Source organism: Harpia harpyja, chromosome 1 (genome assembly GCF_026419915.1).
Source record: "Harpia harpyja isolate bHarHar1 chromosome 1, bHarHar1 primary haplotype, whole genome shotgun sequence".
Classification (NCBI taxonomy): Eukaryota; Metazoa; Chordata; class Aves; order Accipitriformes; family Accipitridae; genus Harpia; species Harpia harpyja.
This window is the reverse complement of record NC_068940.1, coordinates 48406444-48427783: the sequence shown is the minus strand read 5'-3', so window position 1 is coordinate 48427783 and position 21340 is coordinate 48406444. Positions and strand designations below refer to the sequence as shown.

General features: G+C 42.6%; 1 protein-coding gene across 1 annotated transcript in view; it reads right to left on the bottom strand.

The window, feature by feature from the left end:
- The window catches only part of BMPER (BMP binding endothelial regulator), a 150986-nt gene that overhangs the window by 90995 nt on the left and 38651 nt on the right, over positions 1 to 21340 (bottom strand). Inside the window, exon 6 of the mRNA XM_052792683.1 lies at positions 21188 to 21270. Within this exon, the coding sequence (XP_052648643.1) occupies positions 21188 to 21270 (83 nt within the window). The remainder of the gene's footprint in view (positions 1 to 21187; positions 21271 to 21340) is intronic.

Genomic DNA, 21340 nt, shown 5'->3' with positions numbered 1-21340 from the left:
GATTTGTGTGTGTGTGAGACCTTCCCTCTCAACTCACTTCTGTTTTAAACGATCTGGAGCAACCAAAGTAAATGTAAAGAAAAAGGGATTATTTTGCAATTTCATCCTCCTCCAGCCCTCCTCCCAAATGTGAAACACTTGCTTAGGAAGGGCTCCTCTTCAAAGCTAAATGAAATCTTCTCTGTATTATCCCTTCCATCCATAGCCCTCTCAAACTTTCTTAATTAATTTTACTGCTGGTTTCAAAGAGCTCTCCAAGTTGGCTCAAATCCCTTTAGATCACATATCAGCATTAGCAACAGAAGATATATTAGTGCTCTTTCTTTTTCTCCCCCTCTTTCTAAGAGGAAGCAAGGAAGTATGATCAGTCATGTTGTCACTCTAGAGTATGAGGCAACTACTGCATCTGAGGCAAACTCTGGACTCCTTGTGTAACTTTTATACATACTACTAAATTGATAGACTCTATATTTGGTTTGGTTTTTTTTTCCTGTAGCTTTTTTTTTTCCTTTTTTTTCTGGCAAATCCTAAAGGAATCAGCCTATTCCATAATAATCTCATTAAGTCAAGACAGGTCTGAATTATGTTTCTTTTTTCTTCCTTTTTTCCAGCTTTATTGCAAAGCTCAGAAAAATTTAAGTTAGATTTTCAAAAGCACTGGAACTCTTACGTAGATACAATGGACCCTGTGTAAGTAAGACTATGGACAGGATATTTCCTAATGCAAGGATTTCTCAAGAAAGGTCCAGGAGCTTTCCAGAATAGTCAGGTAAGGTTTTACTGCCAAATGCACACACAACATAAGGTAATGCCACTCTAGTAAAGGCAATTTGAATACAGTGAAATGGCAGTGCCTTATACCAAAGCTGAATTTGACAGAAGTGATTTTAATGGATTCTTTTTCTGAAGTAATTATTCACTCCTAAAGAGTGAAAGAGAGGGAGGGAGAAAAAAAACCTGTACAGATGTCAGACAATCATAAAGAGGGATTCTTTTATTTTGGTGTAAATTCTTTGGAGATTGCACCATGCATTTGTCCCATTTGCAAATTCATTAAAAGAGAGGAAGAAAAAACACTCCCCCCCCCCCGAGTGAAACTTTTTAATTACAAGCAGGGTTTCAGAGTGGTATTAGAGTGACATATAATGAAACAGAAATCCAGTATTTGTAGCTATTTTTAAATGCAGCAAAATAAGGAAAAAAAATTTGCCTGCAGTATATGTTGAAGAGAATTACTAAAGCTTCTCTCCATCAAAAATCAGAAGAACCAAGAGCACCATAAAATCAACAGTTAGCGTATTTTTAAAGCAATATTTTGCTTGTGAAATTTCAAAGGAAAAGCAGCAGTTCCTCCCTTTTCTTGCTCCCACCCATAATGCTTAAAAAGAAATCTGCAGCTTCCACTTCTCCATGTTTCTAATCCACCAAGACTTTAAAAAATAGTTCTTTTATATGGAGCATATAATCAGATGGAAGTGAAATAAATGGAATGGAAAGGATGGAAAACCCTGAGTAAACTCTTCTCTAAATAATGTTTATTTGGACTTGAAATTTAAAAATTAAGAGTTGAATTGAGACACGCTGTTGGGAATCTGTTGCGGAACAGCCTGTGTGGCACTTCATTGTTAGGAATCTCCAGCACTGGCAAAAATTCCTCTCTGATTCATCCTTGCTGCTTTTCTGTTAGTTGAGAAGAGAATTTCTAATCAACCCTTCTGTTTCTCTGATCCCTCTTGGAAATCCAAAGGCCATAAAGACCCCTCACCACTGCAAACCTGGAAGGAGAAATTTTGCCTCCTGTACACAATCCTGAGAACACGGCTCACAGAAACACAAGAGCAACACAAAGCTCACACAGGTCACGTCTGCTGGTAAAGAACAACCATCCAAGCAGGAACACAGGGCTGTGCTAGCACTGCGTGGACACTTAAAAGCTGAGATTCATCAAGATGACATGACTTCGACACCAACTACAATGCTGTGATTCTCTCCTTTTCCCTCACTCAGTATCTGAGTATTTTCTCTCCTCCTCATCATTTTTGGGGACTGGTGTTTTTCACAGAAATATTTTTTTTCTTCACAGAAATATTTTTCTTCTGCAAATTGCCATTTTAATGTAATGTCACAGAACCAACCTCCTCGCTTGGCTTGCCTCCCCCCCCCTGCAGCTGCACTATACACTATGAAGCTGTTCATCCATCAGTGAGCCCGAGCGACCTGCAGCAGCATCATGTCTGGCAGCCGTATCACCACAGGGCTCTCGCCAGTGGGTTCACTGGAGCTTTCCTCAGCAAAAGATGGCTGAGAACTGAGCCATGTGCAGCTTTGTGAGCCAGCCCCAGACCAGTTCTCCCACCGTGATGCCACACCAGAGCTCTGTGTTCTTTCACTCAGCTGCTTGTTCCCCAGGAGCCAAATTAGACAAGATGGCTAGACAGCTTCACAAAGGTGGGTGAAATCTGTAGGCTTAATTAGAAAAAACCTCCCTATACACAGGAGATTTCTGCTGGAAACCTCCAAATGCCTACAGCGATGAGCCACAATCTGGTAACCTTCTGCCCAGTCTTTTCCAGGAGGCAGGTACCCACTCCACTCAAGGGGAGGCTGAGCACAGGCAAGTTTGGATCATGCGTCACTCAGGTGGAGAATTCACAACATCAAACACTGCAAGCAAAACCAGCCCCTTCAAAGAGCCCACCACTACAACAAGGTCCTCCACACTCAGTGCTGGGCCAGCTTAGGGTTTCCAGGCCAGGTTTGCTTTGACTGCTGGAAGTAGGGAACAAACAAGAACCTAATTTTAATCTTACAGAGAGGCGTAAGAAACAGGAAATAAGTTAGAGAAGCCCTGAGTGAGATTCGTTACCAGAACAAGGCCTCCAGCAATTCAAAACCATAAGGACCTTAAAGATGGTTTAAAACATTTACCTCATTCCTGACCAACACAGGGGAATGGATAAGCATGAATAAGGGCGGCAGTTGTGACTCTAAGACCACCAGCTGATGGTTGCCTTCCAGATCTTAGCATTGCTAACTGGAGGCTATCCCACACTCAGACGTTTGCCAAGAAGGGTTGCATGAGCTTCAGGCAAAGGCAGTCAGGTTATCTCAAGCCACCTGCATCAGCTGCTCGAGCTTATGCAGCTGACTTTGCCTGAAGCCCATTTAGCAAGTGCTTCCTGGCTTCCTTCCACTGGTGGAGCTCAGGAGACAGGAATGTATGCAAGATAGGAGTATCGAACATCTGGGGATGGTAACATCTTAACCAGCACAGCTGCCAGCAAAGTGAACATCTGTCTGTTGCCCAGGTCTCCTTTTGCAAAGGAAAATGCTCTCTCCCACAGGCTCATCTACAGACAATACAAGTATCTGCTCCCTCACTAAGTACCTTGTCCGTGGTTAAGTTTGTCTACAGTGTAAATTAGCCCATGCAATGGTCTGTGTTGCCGCAGCTAGATTGCTTTGAATATCAAAGCTAACTTGAGTATACCACAGTGTCAAGCACACCTAACTTTTTTATTGCATGTTTTCATGTAAATGAGCCACATAAAACTGAGAGGAAACAGCACCGAGAATATTGTCTATGACTTCTTAGCATGACCAGTACTACATATATGTTGAATAATAATGATGCGATTCCCTCAGACTATTTTCTTTCCTAAAGAACATGACACATGGGTCAGTTCCTAATGTTTAAACTTTTTTCCACCCAGTAATTAAGTTGTCAAGCAGTTCTCCCATATGCAGGCAAAGCCACTGTTTATGAACTGTCTGGGGCCCACTCTGAAGCACCGTTAAGGATTTGGCAAGCCTCTTAGACCTGGCTAACAGTGTCATGTACAGCCCATCTGCACTGACCCATGCATCATGCAGAAGGAAATGCTACCACAGTCGAAGGACGTTTGTTTGTTAAGACAGAGAATTCCAGATTTAGGAAATTCAGAGGCCCAGAGCAGATCTTAAGTCTCATGCCAATCCCACCCGAAAATGTAAACCACGTTACAGTGTTGCTACAGCAAGAGCAGTGTCAGGCAAGAGGGAAACACTTACCACCCAGTGTTTATCAGGAATCTTTCTGGTCTGGAAATATCCTGTTCTCATGCCTCCCAGGCACTGCTGGCTTCACCCAGCATGAAATCACTGCTAACGCTGCCTGTCTCTCACAGTAGTTTATTTCACTCCAAGGTGCAATCAATTCTTATTTTACTCCAACTCGCACATTCCTACTGGTGATGTCTTTAGACTCTCCTATTCTCATGACATCAACGAGAGACTCTTGCTCTAATTAGCCAACGAGTTTTCAAAGAACTGTGTCTGGAGAGGGAATTCCTGCCTGAGAACACAAGAAGCCACTTCTCTTTCTGGCTGCTTCCTACTACTACTATCAAATCCTGATCAGCTTCCCAAGCAAATGCACTTCTGCTTGTTCACCTCCTGCCTGTTCTGCCTCCGCTCCAGCTCAGTATGGCATAGCTCAGGGCGTATCTCGGTTTCCTCTCCACTGTTGCGAACTACACAGAAATGATGTGCTTTCTACCAACAGAGAAAGATAAACACATTTGTGCTCTGTTTTCTTCCATGCTTGGCTAAATACAGCTCTGCTATTGCTCCTGAGGGTCTGCATTGCAGGAGAAGCAGCAGGGAAAAAAGTAACCATTCTTTTACCAAATTCCTCAGTATAATGATTTGTTCTTCTAATACATTTCCTGTGTTTTAGAATTTTCCGAGTTTTAGGGGAAGGTAAATAAATCCTGCAGCTCACATGAGTGTTCTATTTTTGACAGTTCTCAAGGATATCAGATTAATGGACAACGTTCAGTATCATGAAAATACCATGCAAGAAAAGAGAAAAGCCACGATCCCTGGGAAAATCTGTAGAGATGAAGTGTTCCAGCATGAAATGTATTTCGCTGCTCTCCTGCTGGCTCTTTGCCTGCCTTCAAGTGGGGACAAAGTATAAGGTGTGAAGCCAGATCAAGCTTCCTCTTCTGTCTCCAACAGGACAAGCCACAGTGAAGGAAAGAGCACTGCAAATAAGCCCTGCATGAAGATGCTTTTCAAGAAAGCAGGACAGGCAGTCCCAGTGGAAGGTGAGCTCATACTTAAGCTTGGCTGGCCACATGCCCATTTTCTCCAGAGAAGGTGTTACCAGTCCAGGGATATAGTGGTAGCTGAAGTCATATAGACCTTTCCCTACTTTCTAAAATTCTTCTTCATTAGGGCTATCACTAAAGTAACACAAAAACATTTATCTCATTTTTAACAGCCACAAATAATGTGTTCCACCATCCACAGTTAAACTCAAGAAAATTCAGATATAATTTTTAATCCTGTTCCTCTTGCAACTGGCATATCTGCTAGGACATTTCCTGCAATGTGAGGCAATGCTCTGCTCACAGGATGCAAACTCCCAGAACTTGTCATGTTTGTCCAGTTTTCATTTGTAGGTATTTAATGCTACCCCAACATCTGTATGTCACATTCTCTCCTTAAAACCATAAGTGCTTTTCAAAGCCTGCCACATGCCAGAGTTTTCTCAGTTATTGCTAGTCACTGGAAGATATTTCTTGCTCTCCTAGTTTTGGGAACATCATCTCTGTAAGTGACCCAAGAAGGTACTGTGGAGGCAAACACCGCCATGCTCTGGCTACCCTGCAGTAGGTCATTGGAGAGCTGGCACTTACTGAGAGCATCCCATTATCCCAGTTAAAGGATCCCCTACTGTACAGTAAATGTGTGCCACATCACTCAGAACCAGCCTGATCAGCAAGAGAAAACAAAGGTTAAGAGAGTATGTTTACTTAAAAGCACAGACTAGCAGTAGTGGAGTAAAGATACAAAAAAACAACCCTAATGCATGATTAAGCTTTTACTAAATACCAAACAATCCCCCTCAGCTGCCCGAACATCTCAGGCACCTTCTGCTTCTCCTAAATTAAGCCAGTCTCCCTCTGCATCCTGAAGACAGACTCTGTAGCTTCTGCTGCCTGAGACAGCACTGGCTTCCACCTCTCCGCCTTCCACTGTGCCCTCTCAGAGGAGCAGGAAGGCCTAGAGCAAAACCTGTGACACTTCTAACTACATCCAAAGCTAAAACACCTTCAACCCTCTGACTTCCTGTAACTGCGTGATGGGGCTCTACGTAATGCTGCAGGGATTAAGTCAATCTGGCCTACCCAAGGTTTTATAGTTGATATTTCTACTATGGTTTTTAATTAGCACATTCCTGGCCTCAGCATCTCTTACAGTCATCTGAAGAAATTGTGGTAAAACTTTATATATTGTATTAGGAGGAATATTAAATTAACATCTCCTTATAGCAACTGCTGGAAACAAGCCACTTGGCCAGATGAACCTTTCTTCTGCCTCAGTCTGCGGATCCTTATGTCTGAACAAGCAAACAGAGGATTCAGATATACAAAGCACTGGAACAGGTTAATATAGCAACATGCATAATGGAAAGGCGTCTGTAAGAGTCTCAGTGAACACAAAGACACTGATTAAGTAGCCCAAGATATTTCTTTTTAAATAGTCAGTTGTGAATGAATCAGTGATGACTCAAAGAAAACAACCTTCTTGTCTCCCTATGAGAAGTCAAGCACACAGAAGCCAGGGTTGCCCCAACAGAAACTCAGGCAGGTAGCTTCTTCCCAGGATTAGCAAGTCATTCTCTGCTAGAGGGAAAAGGAGAGAAAGGAAAGGGAAAATGGAATAAAATGTCTACATTTTATTCTACATGTCTACTACACCATCCCCAGGCCCTTCCCTTCAGAGATGAGAGAAATAAAATGTGAATGGGAATTACTAGGGCATAGACTACTTCTCCTTCTAAATTATAATAGTACTTTGCACAGGCCCTCCTAGTTATTTACTTCGTGGGGTGGATCCTCCTGCTAGCTAGCCTAGAAGAACAAGGGGTGTAGATGCCTACTGGCCCTGCTGCCCCATAGGTCTAAAAGAGGAAGCCCCATCACCCGAGAACCTATTTTCTCTTTACTGGGGTGGTTACAAACATCTCCAGTCCCTTATGTCCTTCCCAGCCTTGCAAAAGGGTAAGTGTTAGCAAGTTCAGAGTTGTCCCCTACATGCTGTGGCAACATGAACACTGACTAGCTAACCCACGCAGGACTGTGGCTACTGACCAGCCACCACCTCCTAAGTAAAGCACTCATCCCATGCTGTTGTCAGCTTGCTTCACTGCGTGGGTATGCCTTCCACATTAAATTAGCTGAAGAGAAGGCAAGTTGAGTGTGGATAACCCTGCAGCAAAGCCACTGCATACTGTTAACTGCTGCGAGTTAACAGAGGCTGCACTAAGCAGTGCTAGCTGCAGTGGCCACTTGGGAGTCTGCTGTGTGTGCAAAGATATTTCAGAGCTCTTTACACATTGTGCATTAATGACTGGTGATTTCATTTATCTTCATTCTGATAATAAATAACAACTCGAACTTAGCACTTGCAGCTGACCGGACTCCGACTCAATGCTGCCTTTTTTAACTCCTCAGCGGAGCGCAACTGTTTAGATTTCCTTCCTTTGTATTCTCTTATCATTTTAATTAGGCTGAAACCCAAAAGCCTTATATTAACGCCTGTCATTCCAGTATTGCAAATTTTTATCAATCTATATATGCAAAAGTTTATTTCAAAAACTGCACTGTCACCAGAAATCAAATCCAACCATTTTACCCTGCTGACCCGAGCTTCATTACCAGAGAAATTATTATGGGAAGAGGTGGAAGCAGAGAACAGGAGCAGGAGTAAAAGGCCTCACTCAAGCAAATTCATACAAACACATACATGGTAATGCCACCAGCTAGGAAGTCAGCTCAAACACAAAAAAAGGTCAAGTACTTTCAGATTCTAGGGAATTGTATTTAAACTAGGTCTTCACTGCATGCAGAAATGGAGCTGCTGGAATCTCCGAATGTGGCTCTTATTAAACGTCTGTTATTAAGATTAATTGTCCAGTTAGTCATAGTTGGCCATTTCTCTGCTTAGGAGTTTCTGAACTTGGGGACAGCCTGTCAGGCTGCTTGTAGCACTTCACAGCACCTTTCTACTGGTAAGTTATCTCCACATGGGGTAACTTAACTTCTTTTTTATCACTCTGAATTAAATTTCACTTTCTGCAGCCCCACATGCTGCTGGAAACAAGCAAGCAAACTGCCTTTGGCCAGGCTTGGTGGCCGGCAAGGGTAAACCTCTCTGCTCCCCACAGAGCCCAGTGTTGCGCTGCCAATGGCTCCACAGGCCCAGGGGATAATTTGGCAGCCGTTTCCCCCGCCGCCTGCCTACCTGCTTTTTGGTGATGGATCTTCTGTGTGCCTTGATGCGACAGGTCTCCTCGTAAGGCCTGACTAGGACCGAGCCCTGCAAGGCAAGGCTGAGGGAAGCCCCCAGATCCTGACGTTAAGAAGGTCAGCCATTTTAACAATTCGTTCTTCACTGAAGAGTTTTAGCTGTCTGACTGCCTTCTCACTTTATGGCTCCCGGTCTTTTTAAAAAAAAAAAAAAATCCGGAATTACAAACCTATTTCCACACTGTTTTTAAGGTGACCACTTAAAAAGGGCCGTGACAACGCGGTAGGGCGCCTTCACCCCCCCGCCCCAGCAGTGCTCCCCACCCTCCGCAGCCGCCAGGTGGCGCTGGGCAACAGCGCGGAGCTCCCGCGCGCCCGGCGGGGCCGCGCCCAGCAGCGCCGCCCCGCGGCGGGGCGGGGGCGCGCAGGCACGCCCCCTCCCCCCGGGGGGCGCGTGGGGACACGGGGGTTGGGGGGACATGAGGGGACATGCACACAGAGCCAGGCAGGCGAGGGCATCGGGACATGGACACATGCACACGCATGCACAGACACACACACACACAGACACAAGCGAGCACGCGCAAGGGCAGAAGCGCTCACGCGCACAAATACGGCCACTTGTACACGCACACTCCTACACGTGCGCGACACTCATGCGCACGCGTGTAGGGGTACCCACGCACACTCACCATCTTCCATTTCACCAGGGATGTTCCAGTTTAAATTAAAAAAAAAAAAAAAAAAAAAGCCATCTGTCATCCCCCCCATCATATTACTTTTTTGCAATACGGCAAAACAACCCCTTTAGACTAAATTTTCCATTCAGCCTCCAAGCCATTATGCAAGATGTTACAGTAAAGTTTGCCAGTATTTGCTCTTGAGCATCAAAACAGTAAGTTACAAACACAGGACTCAAGCTATCCCTGAGTTAACACTACTGAAATTAACCTAATTAAACCAGGAAATCATGGGTTGTGCGGGATTATATGAAAAACAGCTTTGTTTTTCAAAATTTAGAGATAGTGCATAGCAATCTCCAAAGACAGCAGTCTGCTGTTTTGACAGTGCTCTAGCGATAGGTGATAAAATTATGCAGTGGACATAACTAGTTTCTCATTTTTATACTACACAACCCAGCTCCCAGATTCCATTTTTATGAACAAAGTTATCTCAATTTTATCATAGAAAACCACATTCATTTTAATATTTGTAACCTTTTAAGTTCAGCATTGTTTAATTCAGATAAAAGGAGGAAACATCAAGTCTAAATGAAATCAGATTTAAAAAGGCTACAACAAACTTCTTTCTTAGGGCCAGGGTTTCAAAGCCAGTGCTGTTAAGAGTTTCTCACTGGAGTATGAGGTGTGGTATTCAGTACTGTCTCATTTGAGGCTGCTAGGATTTTTGGAACCGAAAGCCAAAACTAAGAGAACGATCATCATCTACCATGTTTGAAAATTTCCAACCTGCTTCTTTTCAGTGCTTTCCTTTCTGCACTGAAATGTTGAAACACTGAGTCCTCAAAAAAAAAAAAAAAAAAAAAAAAAAAATTAATTTCTGTCAATAGACTGGAGAGAAACATCTTGATAATATTACATAGGGCTGATGTCCTCATGCTGGTGTTCTGGCTGTTGAAGACAAATTGTCACACTCCTACACATTTTCAATGTATTGATTCTGATTTATTAAACCAGTAATTTTGCAGGCTATTATAGAAAACTAAATTTTATCCAAATTACTGTTCAGCACTGGGGAAATGGGGAATCAGAGTTTGATATAATCAATATTATACACTACCCAGAGATTGTGTGTGCTTAAATCATTTTTAATTAATAATATTAAATTGTTATTTATTCTGTAGTTGAACCACAAATATGCTTTTTGGCATTCTAGATATGAATATTTCAGGCTCTTCTGACTGGGCATGTGTGGTATGCTACGTTTTATTTTAGTTTTCCTTTCATGGGCAAGCGTCATCCCTAAGAGAAAGTCTTCCATCTGATAAAAGTTGATATGAATTTCAAATGAGATTTTAGAAATTATTTTTGTGATACAGACTTAAAGCTCGTACTCCCAGTATGACTGGTTTACTTTGTTTGCAGGAGCACAAATACTGTATAAATCCTGTACACCAGAAATTATGAATTCTTTTTTTGCCTTTGCTTTCATCTGCCCACTTCCAGGACATAACTTATGCGTGCTTCCCCACTTTAATAAACATAAGTATTTAGAAAAAGATAGAGTTCAAAATGAAGGAGAGATGAAGGAATTTGTGGAGAGCTGGAAATTGCAGATTTTTACCTCTGTAACATCTGCATACCCCTGGGTTTTCGTCGGCAAGGTGGCACCTTCCCTTGCTGTAGCAACTCCAGGGTCCCAGTGAGTTTGAGCCCTGCTTGCTCCCCTTGGAGCACTGTGCGCTTTACACGTTGTTTTGCAACCACTACATCATGAAGGAAAAAATTGTTCCCTAAGCATGACTTGGCTGCCCTCCACTAAACCTTGCCACATCCTGAGAAGGGAACATCCTCTCTGTTTGAAACCCATTGCCCTACATGAAAAATCAGACAGGAATCAAAAATGTTTTATAATCAGAGTATACCAAGCTACTCACTGAAGTCTGAAGAGCAGTATCAGGGAATAAGCAAGCAAAATCCAAGTCTACTTTGGGAACTTTGCCACCTTCTCTTTCTGTAAGCTTGAAGGAAGCCTGAGATAAAGGATTTCCCGGAGACTGACAGCAATGAGAGGCAGCCCGATAAGATACTTAGAAATAGGAACACAGGCACTCAGTATGAAAACTGCAAAAAGTACTTTTGGTCATTAGATGTATTAATAGTGTCCTTATTAGCCTCTTACCTGACTCAGAGAAATACTACAAAAACAGTCTGAGGGGAACAGCAGCAAACATGCTACACAGGTTGGTGATCTTTCTGTTGATGTACAAGCATGTTTCTTCTCCTCCAGACCCCTCGGCCCTCAAATTAGCCCGTAACTTACTCCTCATTCTATATAATTGCTTGCTGTTACCTCTGCTGCACTGAATACTCAGGAAGCAAGAATGTGTCCTCCAAACACCATAAATGCTAAAGCTTCAAGTGATGCCCATTTGAACACGGAGTAAAACCCCACAGCCCATACTTCAGGAGGCAGAGCTATTACTGCTGACCACGAGGAATGTAACAACACCATGGGGAAAGAAAATGTCTCCCTGGCTTGGTTTCCACCAGGTGTAAACTTTTATGGGTCCTATTCCCACTTAGCTACTTTATAAAATGTTCACTATGTTAGAATCAGGTTCACAGTCAAAAAGACAAAGTTGTAGTAGCAAATGCTGTGCAAGTACTACTGATAAGAGATTTTACATGTGCATGTCAACTACAAAGAGCAGTGCATAGTAGAAGATATGATAAACATAGGATTTTCTCTCCCTGCATGGTCCCAGACATGTACGTACCCATACTTGCTTAAGTGCAGCACTAAAAAAACTAGATGGGGGGTAGGGTAATTGCAGTAACCTTGGAGAATTAAAAAACTGACTTCAAAAGACAGAAAGCAGGGCAGTTCAGCTGGCTGCTGAAATAAATAGTGCATCAGCAACTGAGATTGCTAGGAAGAATTGCTATTCAGCTGCATCCAGAAGGAAAGTTGTTATGCTGCAACTAGGAGAGGGGGCAGAAAAGAGACTGAGTGCTGAAAAGCACAAAATCCTTAGACTTCTTGAAATTAATTATTTTCACATACATTGTCTCATTTTCAAATTTTTGTTCAGCGTGTTGAATATTTGGGTGCAAGGCAGAGGATGGCAGAAGGAACAAGAATCTCCTCATCGTTATGCTCTCAGAGCTGAGGCCAACTCTGTTTTTTCCTGTGAAGAAAGATAGTATTGGCAAGGGCACATTAGCTTCTGTCCTACTCTCCTACTCCTGCTGCTGTGTTCTGGAGAAAGAAAAGAAAAAAGGGAAAAGAAACCACATAAAGCATGCAAGCTACTCAAATCATTTTGGGCTCAGATGCCTCAAACATCAGATCTGAGCCTGCTGGAAATCTGGACTTTGCACTTTCAATTGCATTAGCTCTGACACCCAGCTAGGGGACATAAAGAAATTTCCATTTCAATGATTTTAGCACAAAGAGTAATTGAGTAATGCTGCTAAACTCCAGTTAAAAAAAAAAAAAAACCAAACCAAAAAAACCCCAGAAACCAAACAACAAAAAAACCCCCACACATCTGCTTTCTGTAGAAAATCTCAATGCTTCATTACGAAGCTTCTGGCAGAGAGCTGAAAACTTCCTGGGTTTTCAATGAAGCTTGGGATTGTCAAGTTTAATAGTGTTCTAGTCATGTTTGGGACAAAGTTTAGGTACCGTGGGAGCGCAACTTTGTGGAAGAAAGTTAAGACATCCAGGCAATTTCTATAACTAGAGTTAGAAAGCATTTTTAAGGACTCACCTTTTGTATTCAAGCACCTACAGTGGAAGCTGGGGGCTTACATCCAACTGCTGACTCTAACTCCGCACCTCCTATAAGGATTTCTGCATCTTTCCTTCAGATGGATGTACACACAGCAGAGTGCCAAAGATGTTATGATAGTTTGGCTCCTAGTCAAATTTTATTTCTGACAGGTTAAAGGCAGAACAGGTAAACCACTGGCACGTCTCAAAGCACTTTTTTTTCTCTTTCTCTTTCCCATATATATTTTGACAGCCAATGAATTTATCCTGCTCTCAGCCTGAGAGGATGAGTTGTATAAAAAAGTTACAGCTTGTCACAATCCTGAAAATAATTCGCTGGGTATCATTTTCCTCCCCTTGACTACCCAATGTGTCTGTCTCTCATGATTAAATAAGGCAACAAAAGTAATAAATATGTTCATGAACATTTAAAAAGCTGATGGAATGCAAGGAGTCTTTCTATATGACTGTCTCTTTGTAAGAAATGTTAATTTATCACATATCCCAGCTGGAGAATACTTTATCAGGCAGGGTTGGAAACTTGCTCCTTTATCAAAACAAAATGCTTCCAGGGCAGAAAACAAAAGTAATGCTGTAGGAGGCAGTGGAAAGAGGAAGGAGAATTTAGGCAGACTAATAGCAAGTCAAGATGGAATTTGGCAATCACACTAGATCTCAACAGCAATTCAAACTTAATGATCCCAAGTTTCACTTCACATCTTCTACAAAAGACCTTAAATATGAACAAAGTCAATGGCTACCGCATGATTAAGTAAAAAAAATATGGTACCCACAGTGATGCAGGGGTCGGACTTGAGAGAGGGGAAAAACTAAAACCTGAAGCCCCACATATAGCAATGTATTGCCTCAAATCTTTAATTTTTTTCTTTGCTTTGCTTTTGAAAATCGGACAAAGAAAAACAAGTAGGTGTTAAGCAGTTAGTTAAGATCTCTTATGTAAATTCATTTAGCAGTATTGTGCATACTAAGACACCTTGTCTCGGGACACAGAGGGCTGTATGCAAGTTTAAAATCATTAACTATTGTATATCCTGTAACAACCCACAAACCTGTCACATCCAAGTTTATTTAAACTGAAAGGGTGACAAACATGAAAGCCAAGCACTCCTACTCTTCTCAGCCTTTCCTTCATTGTAACACCAGCCAGAAGGATCTTGGACTCTTCATAAAATGTTTGGCAAACAAAGGCCCTGTTAATTGACAAGCTATTGCTTTTACTGCTTCCTACCACAACTTGTGGGAATCTTTTAGACCCAAATCAATTCTGCACCCAAGCATTACCACGAGATGCCACATGCATTCCCATTTGAAGCCACTTAAAAGAAGCGCTACAGCCGTCTCACATAAAACCTTTGTCTTCACCAGGCACTTCTGAAACCATGTGCAACCCTTTCATCCCCTGCTGGCCAGCAGGTTCTTTGTTTGTTTGTTTGCTTTACTTTAACCAGGTTCTTTGTTTTCTGCCGTCTTACTGCTCTGTTTTCCCTCCAAGATCGTTCCTTGCCTTTGCATGGAGTGGGTTACAGCAGAGATGTTTGCAGGCTTCATTGCAGCTCAATGCCAATAAAAAAGTCCCCTCATCAGAGACTGCCTGTTAACAGGTCTCCCTTATTGTTAAAGCTCTGTGTACTTAATTCTTCTTTGTCAATAAGAACAATCAATCTCAGCCTGTTAATTAGGAAAAGTTTAACAAGACAGGGGACAGACGCCTGACAGTATACGCTCTGTTCCTTTGGTCTCAAGAACTACAGCAACCTACACTCGAGGTATAAGCCTTTATTATCACCATTTAAAAGTGGTCAACCTGCATTATTTTTTTCTTTATATACTTTAGGAGTGCAAAAATCCATCCTCCTCTGTGCATTCATTTCCTTCACATGATAAGAAATCCTGGACACTTTTTCTCTGTACTGCAAGAGGTTGTTCATGCAATGCACAGATGCGGGGGGGCTGTTAATCAGCATTTACTTAGGCCCTTCAGGTACCCACAAAGTTTTAAGTCTTTCATGGCTTCTAGTATCTCTTCATTCATTAATTATTGCGGTACCATCTCGGATAATCAAACTGGAAAGACAGTCTCTGTCTAAACAAGAGCCTTATAAAGGCAGAACTCCTTCCTCCAACTCCTCAGCATTTCCACCCTTCTTTTTCAGCAGGAAAAATTCCCCAGAGAAATCTGCCAAATCACCCTTTTATCTTTCTTCACATTCTTCTTCCACACTCTCTTCTCTTGGGGACAGGAATGCACGTCCTTATGATATAAAGCACAATGGGCACTCATCTTTGACTGGTGGCCATAGATGCCATCTCAGAAATAACAACTGGGTAGTGCTACCTATGTAAAACGATGGAGAAGAACGTAGAAGAACAGATACAGGTAGACCCCTCTGACTGCACAGCCTGAGGAGCATGGACCATGCTGAAGCATGGAAGGTAAATTTGAACTGAATCCTGAAGGGCAGGAGGGGCAAGCAAAGAGCTCTGAGGAAGGAAGGGATATGAGAAAGATGCTGCATGTTCCAGGCTCACAATCCTTCAAGAGTCACCTAGACCTTCATGGAGCTGCTCAATACCTCTGCTCCCCTAGAAATGTGCCCAAACTGGGCACAGTCTCTCGCTGCACAGGAAGACCCCTTTGATCCTGACCGAAATTAAAAGTATGATGAAAGGTTTCTGCAGCCTGAGCTGGGAACACACTCAGACTAGGTGAGCTAGGAAGTTCTGCAGGTAGGAGAGGTGCAGGACAAAATTCAAATATCCACAGGGGGAGAAAATGAGACCTCGCTACAGAAAGACGCTTTCTAAAGTCTGAGATTTGAAGTGATTATGAATACAAATCATTTACAGGGAATAATTACGCTGAATTATGCCCATTTGCATTGCTATTCCAGATACTACTGTATTTCAGAAAAAACTGTGATTAATTTTATTTTTAACTTTACTCCATGACTTTCATTAAAATTATTTTTAACTTTTTCTCAAAGACACATTTTTTGAGAGAAATTAAAAGAAAGATTAAAAATGGCTACATGTCAATGAGAGAAAAGAAAAAACCTCACATTGTTTTCTAACCAATATTTTTCTTAAATGTCCAAAATTTTTTTTTTAAATTTTGATATTTCCAAAATCAAAGGAATTTAATATTTCAGACATGGCTCATGTAGTACACAATCCATAGGGAAGTGGGTATGCTTTCTGAAGTCTGAAGAAAACCTGATAAAGAAAGAATAAATAACAGGACACTGTCTATGTCTCTATGCCGCATTACTTTTCTTGGGTTCATCACATACCAAGTCCTTGCTCTTCCACACCTACCTGCACAGCCATACTTCTTCACCTAGCTGGAAGATTGTGTTTTTATTAGGCTAGTCAGAAAACCAAACTTTCTAGCCTCACAAAAAATCTGCAAACTTATGGTGGGTTCCCAGAGAGACACAGTGAGCACCCCCCCCATATCCCATTTCTGAATGCTTACTGCTCTCCTTTTGCATCCACCCATAAGCCAACCACTTCTGCTTATGTCACTACCTTTGAGAAAGTGAACGCTCCTCCTACCAAAAGACCAACTCTTCGCTTTTCCACCCGTGACTACAACTCTTTCTCTCCATTTCTTAGCCCCCAGAGTGGGGGCAGACAGTGTCTGCTGGAGTTTGGAGCTGAATCAAAGCAGCTGGAGTACATGGAAATTTGGGAAGATCAGCATTTGGCACTGCACTGAGGATTGAAATTTGAAGTTGGACGTAGCTTCTGCTACCAGCGTTCACCAAGGATACGTTTAATTGTGTGTTCTCCTGAGTTTCCCAGTAGACTGGAGTACCTCCCCCACAGTCCATTGTGGTGGAAATGTATTTCAGCAGCTCCCAGTATCTGTTAAAGCCAAGCCTTTAAAGCAGTATCAGGGTGCTTTATCACCCAGCTGACTGCAAGTGCGGGATCCATCTGAGCTATCTTCAGCCATCTCAGAGGCCAGGGAGCCGGGTAGGCTTCCCGCTGTAGTTAGTGGAGGAAGATAGGCATCTGTAGAGAGTAATCCATCCCACCTCTCTCTCCATTAACTGAAGAGGAGCCCAGATAAGTAGTTCAGACCAAACACATTACTTCTGAATAGTGTCCAAAACACTAACATATGTGGTTTCTCATTATTTATCACAGTTGCAACACCTGTTACACATTGATTTAGAAACAGATTTTCTTGGTGTGATTTCCTTTTCTTTGTGCAAAACTTTCATTATGCAGGTTTTGCACCCTAGCACTCAGGAACACAAGCGACAAGACATTTCCTGCACAGACCCACAAGTACACCTGCAGACCAGGAGCTGTGTGTGCCTTGAGTCCCTGTGAGCATGCCTGAGCAGCGGTGTAAAAGCCCCCAATGATGCAAAGGACATTGAGCAGAGGCTGCTTTTAAATTCAGCTCTCCAAGGGCCCCAAATCCCTATGCTCTGCTTCCAGCCATTAGGGTTTCACTTGCTTCGAATCATTTTGGAAGAGCAGCTAAGAAGCCAACATTGCTTTTGTGAAATGATGCTGCTTGGGGACCAAACACACGTGACCACCCTGCCGGCGGTCATCGCAGTGACATGCCTCCCTGCAGGACAGACAGATGGTGCAACCCTTCCCGATCCCAGCCCTCGGCCATCCCAGCAATGCCGTAATCCAGCCTCCAACCATTTCCTGAGTGGGTCCACTCCCCTTCTCCTCGTGGGGGTGTGGAGGAAAATGGGTCCCAGGCTGCAGCGTCTCCATAGTGCTGCGCACTATCAGCATGGTGGTACCTCGTACCACCACATGCCTCGCATGTCGAAACGCACAGCGCCCATGGTCTGGGTAACAGTAGTGTGAGCCAAAAGAGGCTAGTTATGAGTTTGGATACTACCATTTAGAGATGAGCTTCTCCATGGTTACTGCTCTCACGCAAGGTCACTTTCCTGCCAAACCTCCTCTCCTCCCTCCCTGTCTCTCTCTCCTTCCCCCTCCACTATTTTTTTTTCCCAAATGTGCTACATCAAAAGAGAAAATGAAAACATTTAAGATAATCACAGTCTGACTATTTTAGTGCAGGCTGTAGGAAAGGAAACATGTAAGCCAAGTGCTCTCACTGTGCAAGCAGAAACACACTCTCGACCTCATAAAAGTAGTATCTGAGAAATAACACTTGATTAAAGCAGCCAGTCCTTCATTTAAGTAGGTGCTTATGGTAGGGAAAATATCCAAGGTTTCTCTAGAACAGGCTGCTGGCCTATCACGAAAAGCAGGAACAGGCCAGACAGATGAATTATTGTGAGACAGCTGGGTTTCAGCCGGGGCGGGAGGAGATCCCTATTATCCTGTCCACCTTTCTTACACAAATGCCTCTCCCCAGAGAAAATGAGTCATTAAAAGCCAGCTTGTTTGCTCCTGACAGGCAATATGTATTGAGTGAGAGGTGATACATTTTCATTTTCAGCAAGAAATCTTAGTCGCCCCAAGGAGCGGCTCGCTTAGGAGAGCAGTAATGGAATACAGGGCCTTTCATCTCCACCTCACCACCGTGAGCACGGCCTGGCTCAGTAGCAACCCAAAAGTTATTACCTAATGGGTTGTTTTGGTGACCTTCATGAAATGCGTTTGGTGGGTTTGGTCTGGTTTTCAGTAGACAATAACTAGAACCACAAGTGGTGTTAAAGAGAAACCATATTAATGAGTTGAGCACATGGCGGGTAAGGACCGAGTGAATCACCCATGCATAGACCCTTTGGGGCTGGGGAGCGCAAGGGAAGCCCTGCCAATCAGCCAGCCTGCTCCACCGAGACAGGGATCCCCAACTCCTAAGATCCCATTTTGTCCTCATTTGCACAAGCAATGCATGTTAAAAACAACAACAACAAAACATCTTAATAACCATTTTGCATTCTTTAGGAGCTCAGTAGTATTTAGTAGGCACCACTTTGAGCTGAAAATACCACAAATTTGAACTACCAAAGAGCTTTCCAAAGATTGGGCCCCACAGTCCAGGCCTGCTGATGTACGATGACTTTCGAGTGCATCATTTTGCAACAGTAGAATTCCTTTTTTGTAAGTAATTCCTCATTTTAATACATTTAGTGAGTGCGGGACAACCCTATATCTCTCCAGGAAAACAAACCACAGTCATCCCTCTTTACTTTCTTCCTGTTCAGCGCTGCCTGCAGTCCCATCCCCGGGACAGTGATGGCCTATGGAGTCCAGAATAATCCACCATTAGAAAAGCTTGCTCCCAAGTAAAACGCAGAATTCACCCTCAAGTAAGAGTGGCTTGACTCCTTACATCACCCCCTCCCAAATACCTTGGCAACAATTTGTACCACTTCCTCTGCCCCATTTCCACAAAAGACTCATTGAATAGTTACAATCTGAAATCCCAGAAGAAATCTAATTTGGGCTGAGGAGCTACCTTTCATCTGTTAAAGCCTGCACAAGTTACAGCACATCACACACAAGCCTGTTCCCATCACATCGCATGACTAGATAGGTATCTTTAAATAAGACATCCACCAACTGCTTAGATATGAGATTCACTGGGGACCCATTCCCAAAAGAGAATGGATGTAAAGAAGGTAGCAAACCCCTATCACAGCCCTGAGGATGCCCCCATTATTTGCTTTGAATTTAAATTACATAGGAATTAGCATGGGCCCAAGTTCTGAAGGAAACAGGCAAGACGGTAAAAAAAGGCATTGCAGAGAGGAAGGGAGGTCAGATGGGTCTTACACATAGATGGCATTTCTTTTGCTGTCATTAAGATTCAGAATTAGAGCTGAGCATTTTATACAGATGTCATTAACATCCAAAACCATCATACCATCTTTCTCGGAAGGGATCATTGAGCCTCTTGCTTGAGGCTTTAAATGTCTTACTATCAGTAGCTGATGTGTTTCCTTCTCTAACGTAGCTGAAACTGGTAACTGTCAAGGAAAGACACTCAGGTCTGACCCTATAGTCTTATATTTCTTTATATTGCTCTCCCCAAATATCTCCCACCACCCATGCTCTTCTCAGCACAGTTGCTTTTGTTATTTAGGGAACAAAGGGAAGTTGATCAAGGAGATATTGGCACACCAACAACTGGGCAATAGGCAATATCTGTACAGTACTTGCAAAAGAGCAAAGCACAGCCAGAAAAGACTCAAGCATGTCTCCACAGATTTCTCAACCATTCAGACCTGCTTTTCCCTGAGGAACATGACTAAGGAAAGCCTGAGTGTAAAGCTACTGCTTTACAGCTGAAGCTGAAGTGAGACGGGGACCCACTGAGTACAGAGAGCGCAATGTTCCTCAGCCTGGGACAGGAGGCATTCAGCAGAACAGGAGCCCAGGGCATATGTCACTGTGACATGTGTGATGGCATATTTTCATTATTACAGGATTAAAACTTAAAAAAAAAAAAAAACAAACCAAACAAAATGACCTGAGCAGCCTAATTCTCCACAGGAGCAGTAATGATTTAGTGTAAATTAATTTTGCAGATTACCAGGATTTTTTTCCCACAAAACAATCCAAGTTCTCTGCAGCAGCTTCATTAAGTGTGTGTGTGTCTGTGTATAAATACATAATAATTTTTTAATTCTATCCTTCTCTCCTCCATTTTTTATTTTATTTTCATGATGCAGGAGAGCTGTGTCTGGTACTGACAAAACTCATGGCATTCTACTGTAATGTAAAGTTCCGTGGCCTTGCACTTTCTGCCGCTAACCAGCCCATCGATTGCAACAAAAGCAGTGATTTGAACTTTGCATTTTACTGGTCTCACAGATCACACCAATGAAGTCAAAGTTATCTGCCCCAACTCATACAGCATTATCTTTTAACTTAATGGAACTGAAAGAGAAGCCTGTGCTCATTACCCAAAGGATGCAATTATTACTTCCTCTCTATATTGTTGCTAGTCAAGGATAAAATCCAGGATATGACCTCTTCATTAAGCGTCAAGCCAAAATCCACCTGGGACAGCCTAAGGAGGCTACCTGCATCCTTTCACTCAGTAATTCAGAGCAAAGGCCCGTGTCACATACAGCTGAAAGGAATCCTTGCAAAAGATCGGTTTAAGGAAACTTCTAATAAATATTGATCAATAGATGAAACCCAAAAAGCTTTCTGTCTCCTCCTGCATGATCCCATCACAAAAAAGCATCACCAATTTAACACATTGACTCTCTCCCAAATATCCAGCTCAATCCGCATACAGTGTAAGGTCCCCAACAGGATGATGAACTCAGAATATGAGTGATACAATGTATTAGTGCAGTAAAATCTTCAATAGAAACCTGAATTCCAAGAGAAGAATGCATAATAGTGTTGAATTCCTTATATTTTTTGCTTTGTTATGGCAATAATAATGTGCCTTTTGAAGTTCATACAAGGAGATACAATGCCAAAAGGCAAATACTTACAATACAAGAGCACTTGGTACATTTATTTCCTTCAGGCCTAAATTCTTCGCCTTCATTGTAAAGTCTCTCTTCAAATATACAACCTGGAAAACAGCATTTGAATAAGTTTAGCTCAGGATAGCACGCTGCCTTTTCTCTATAACACACCCCCAC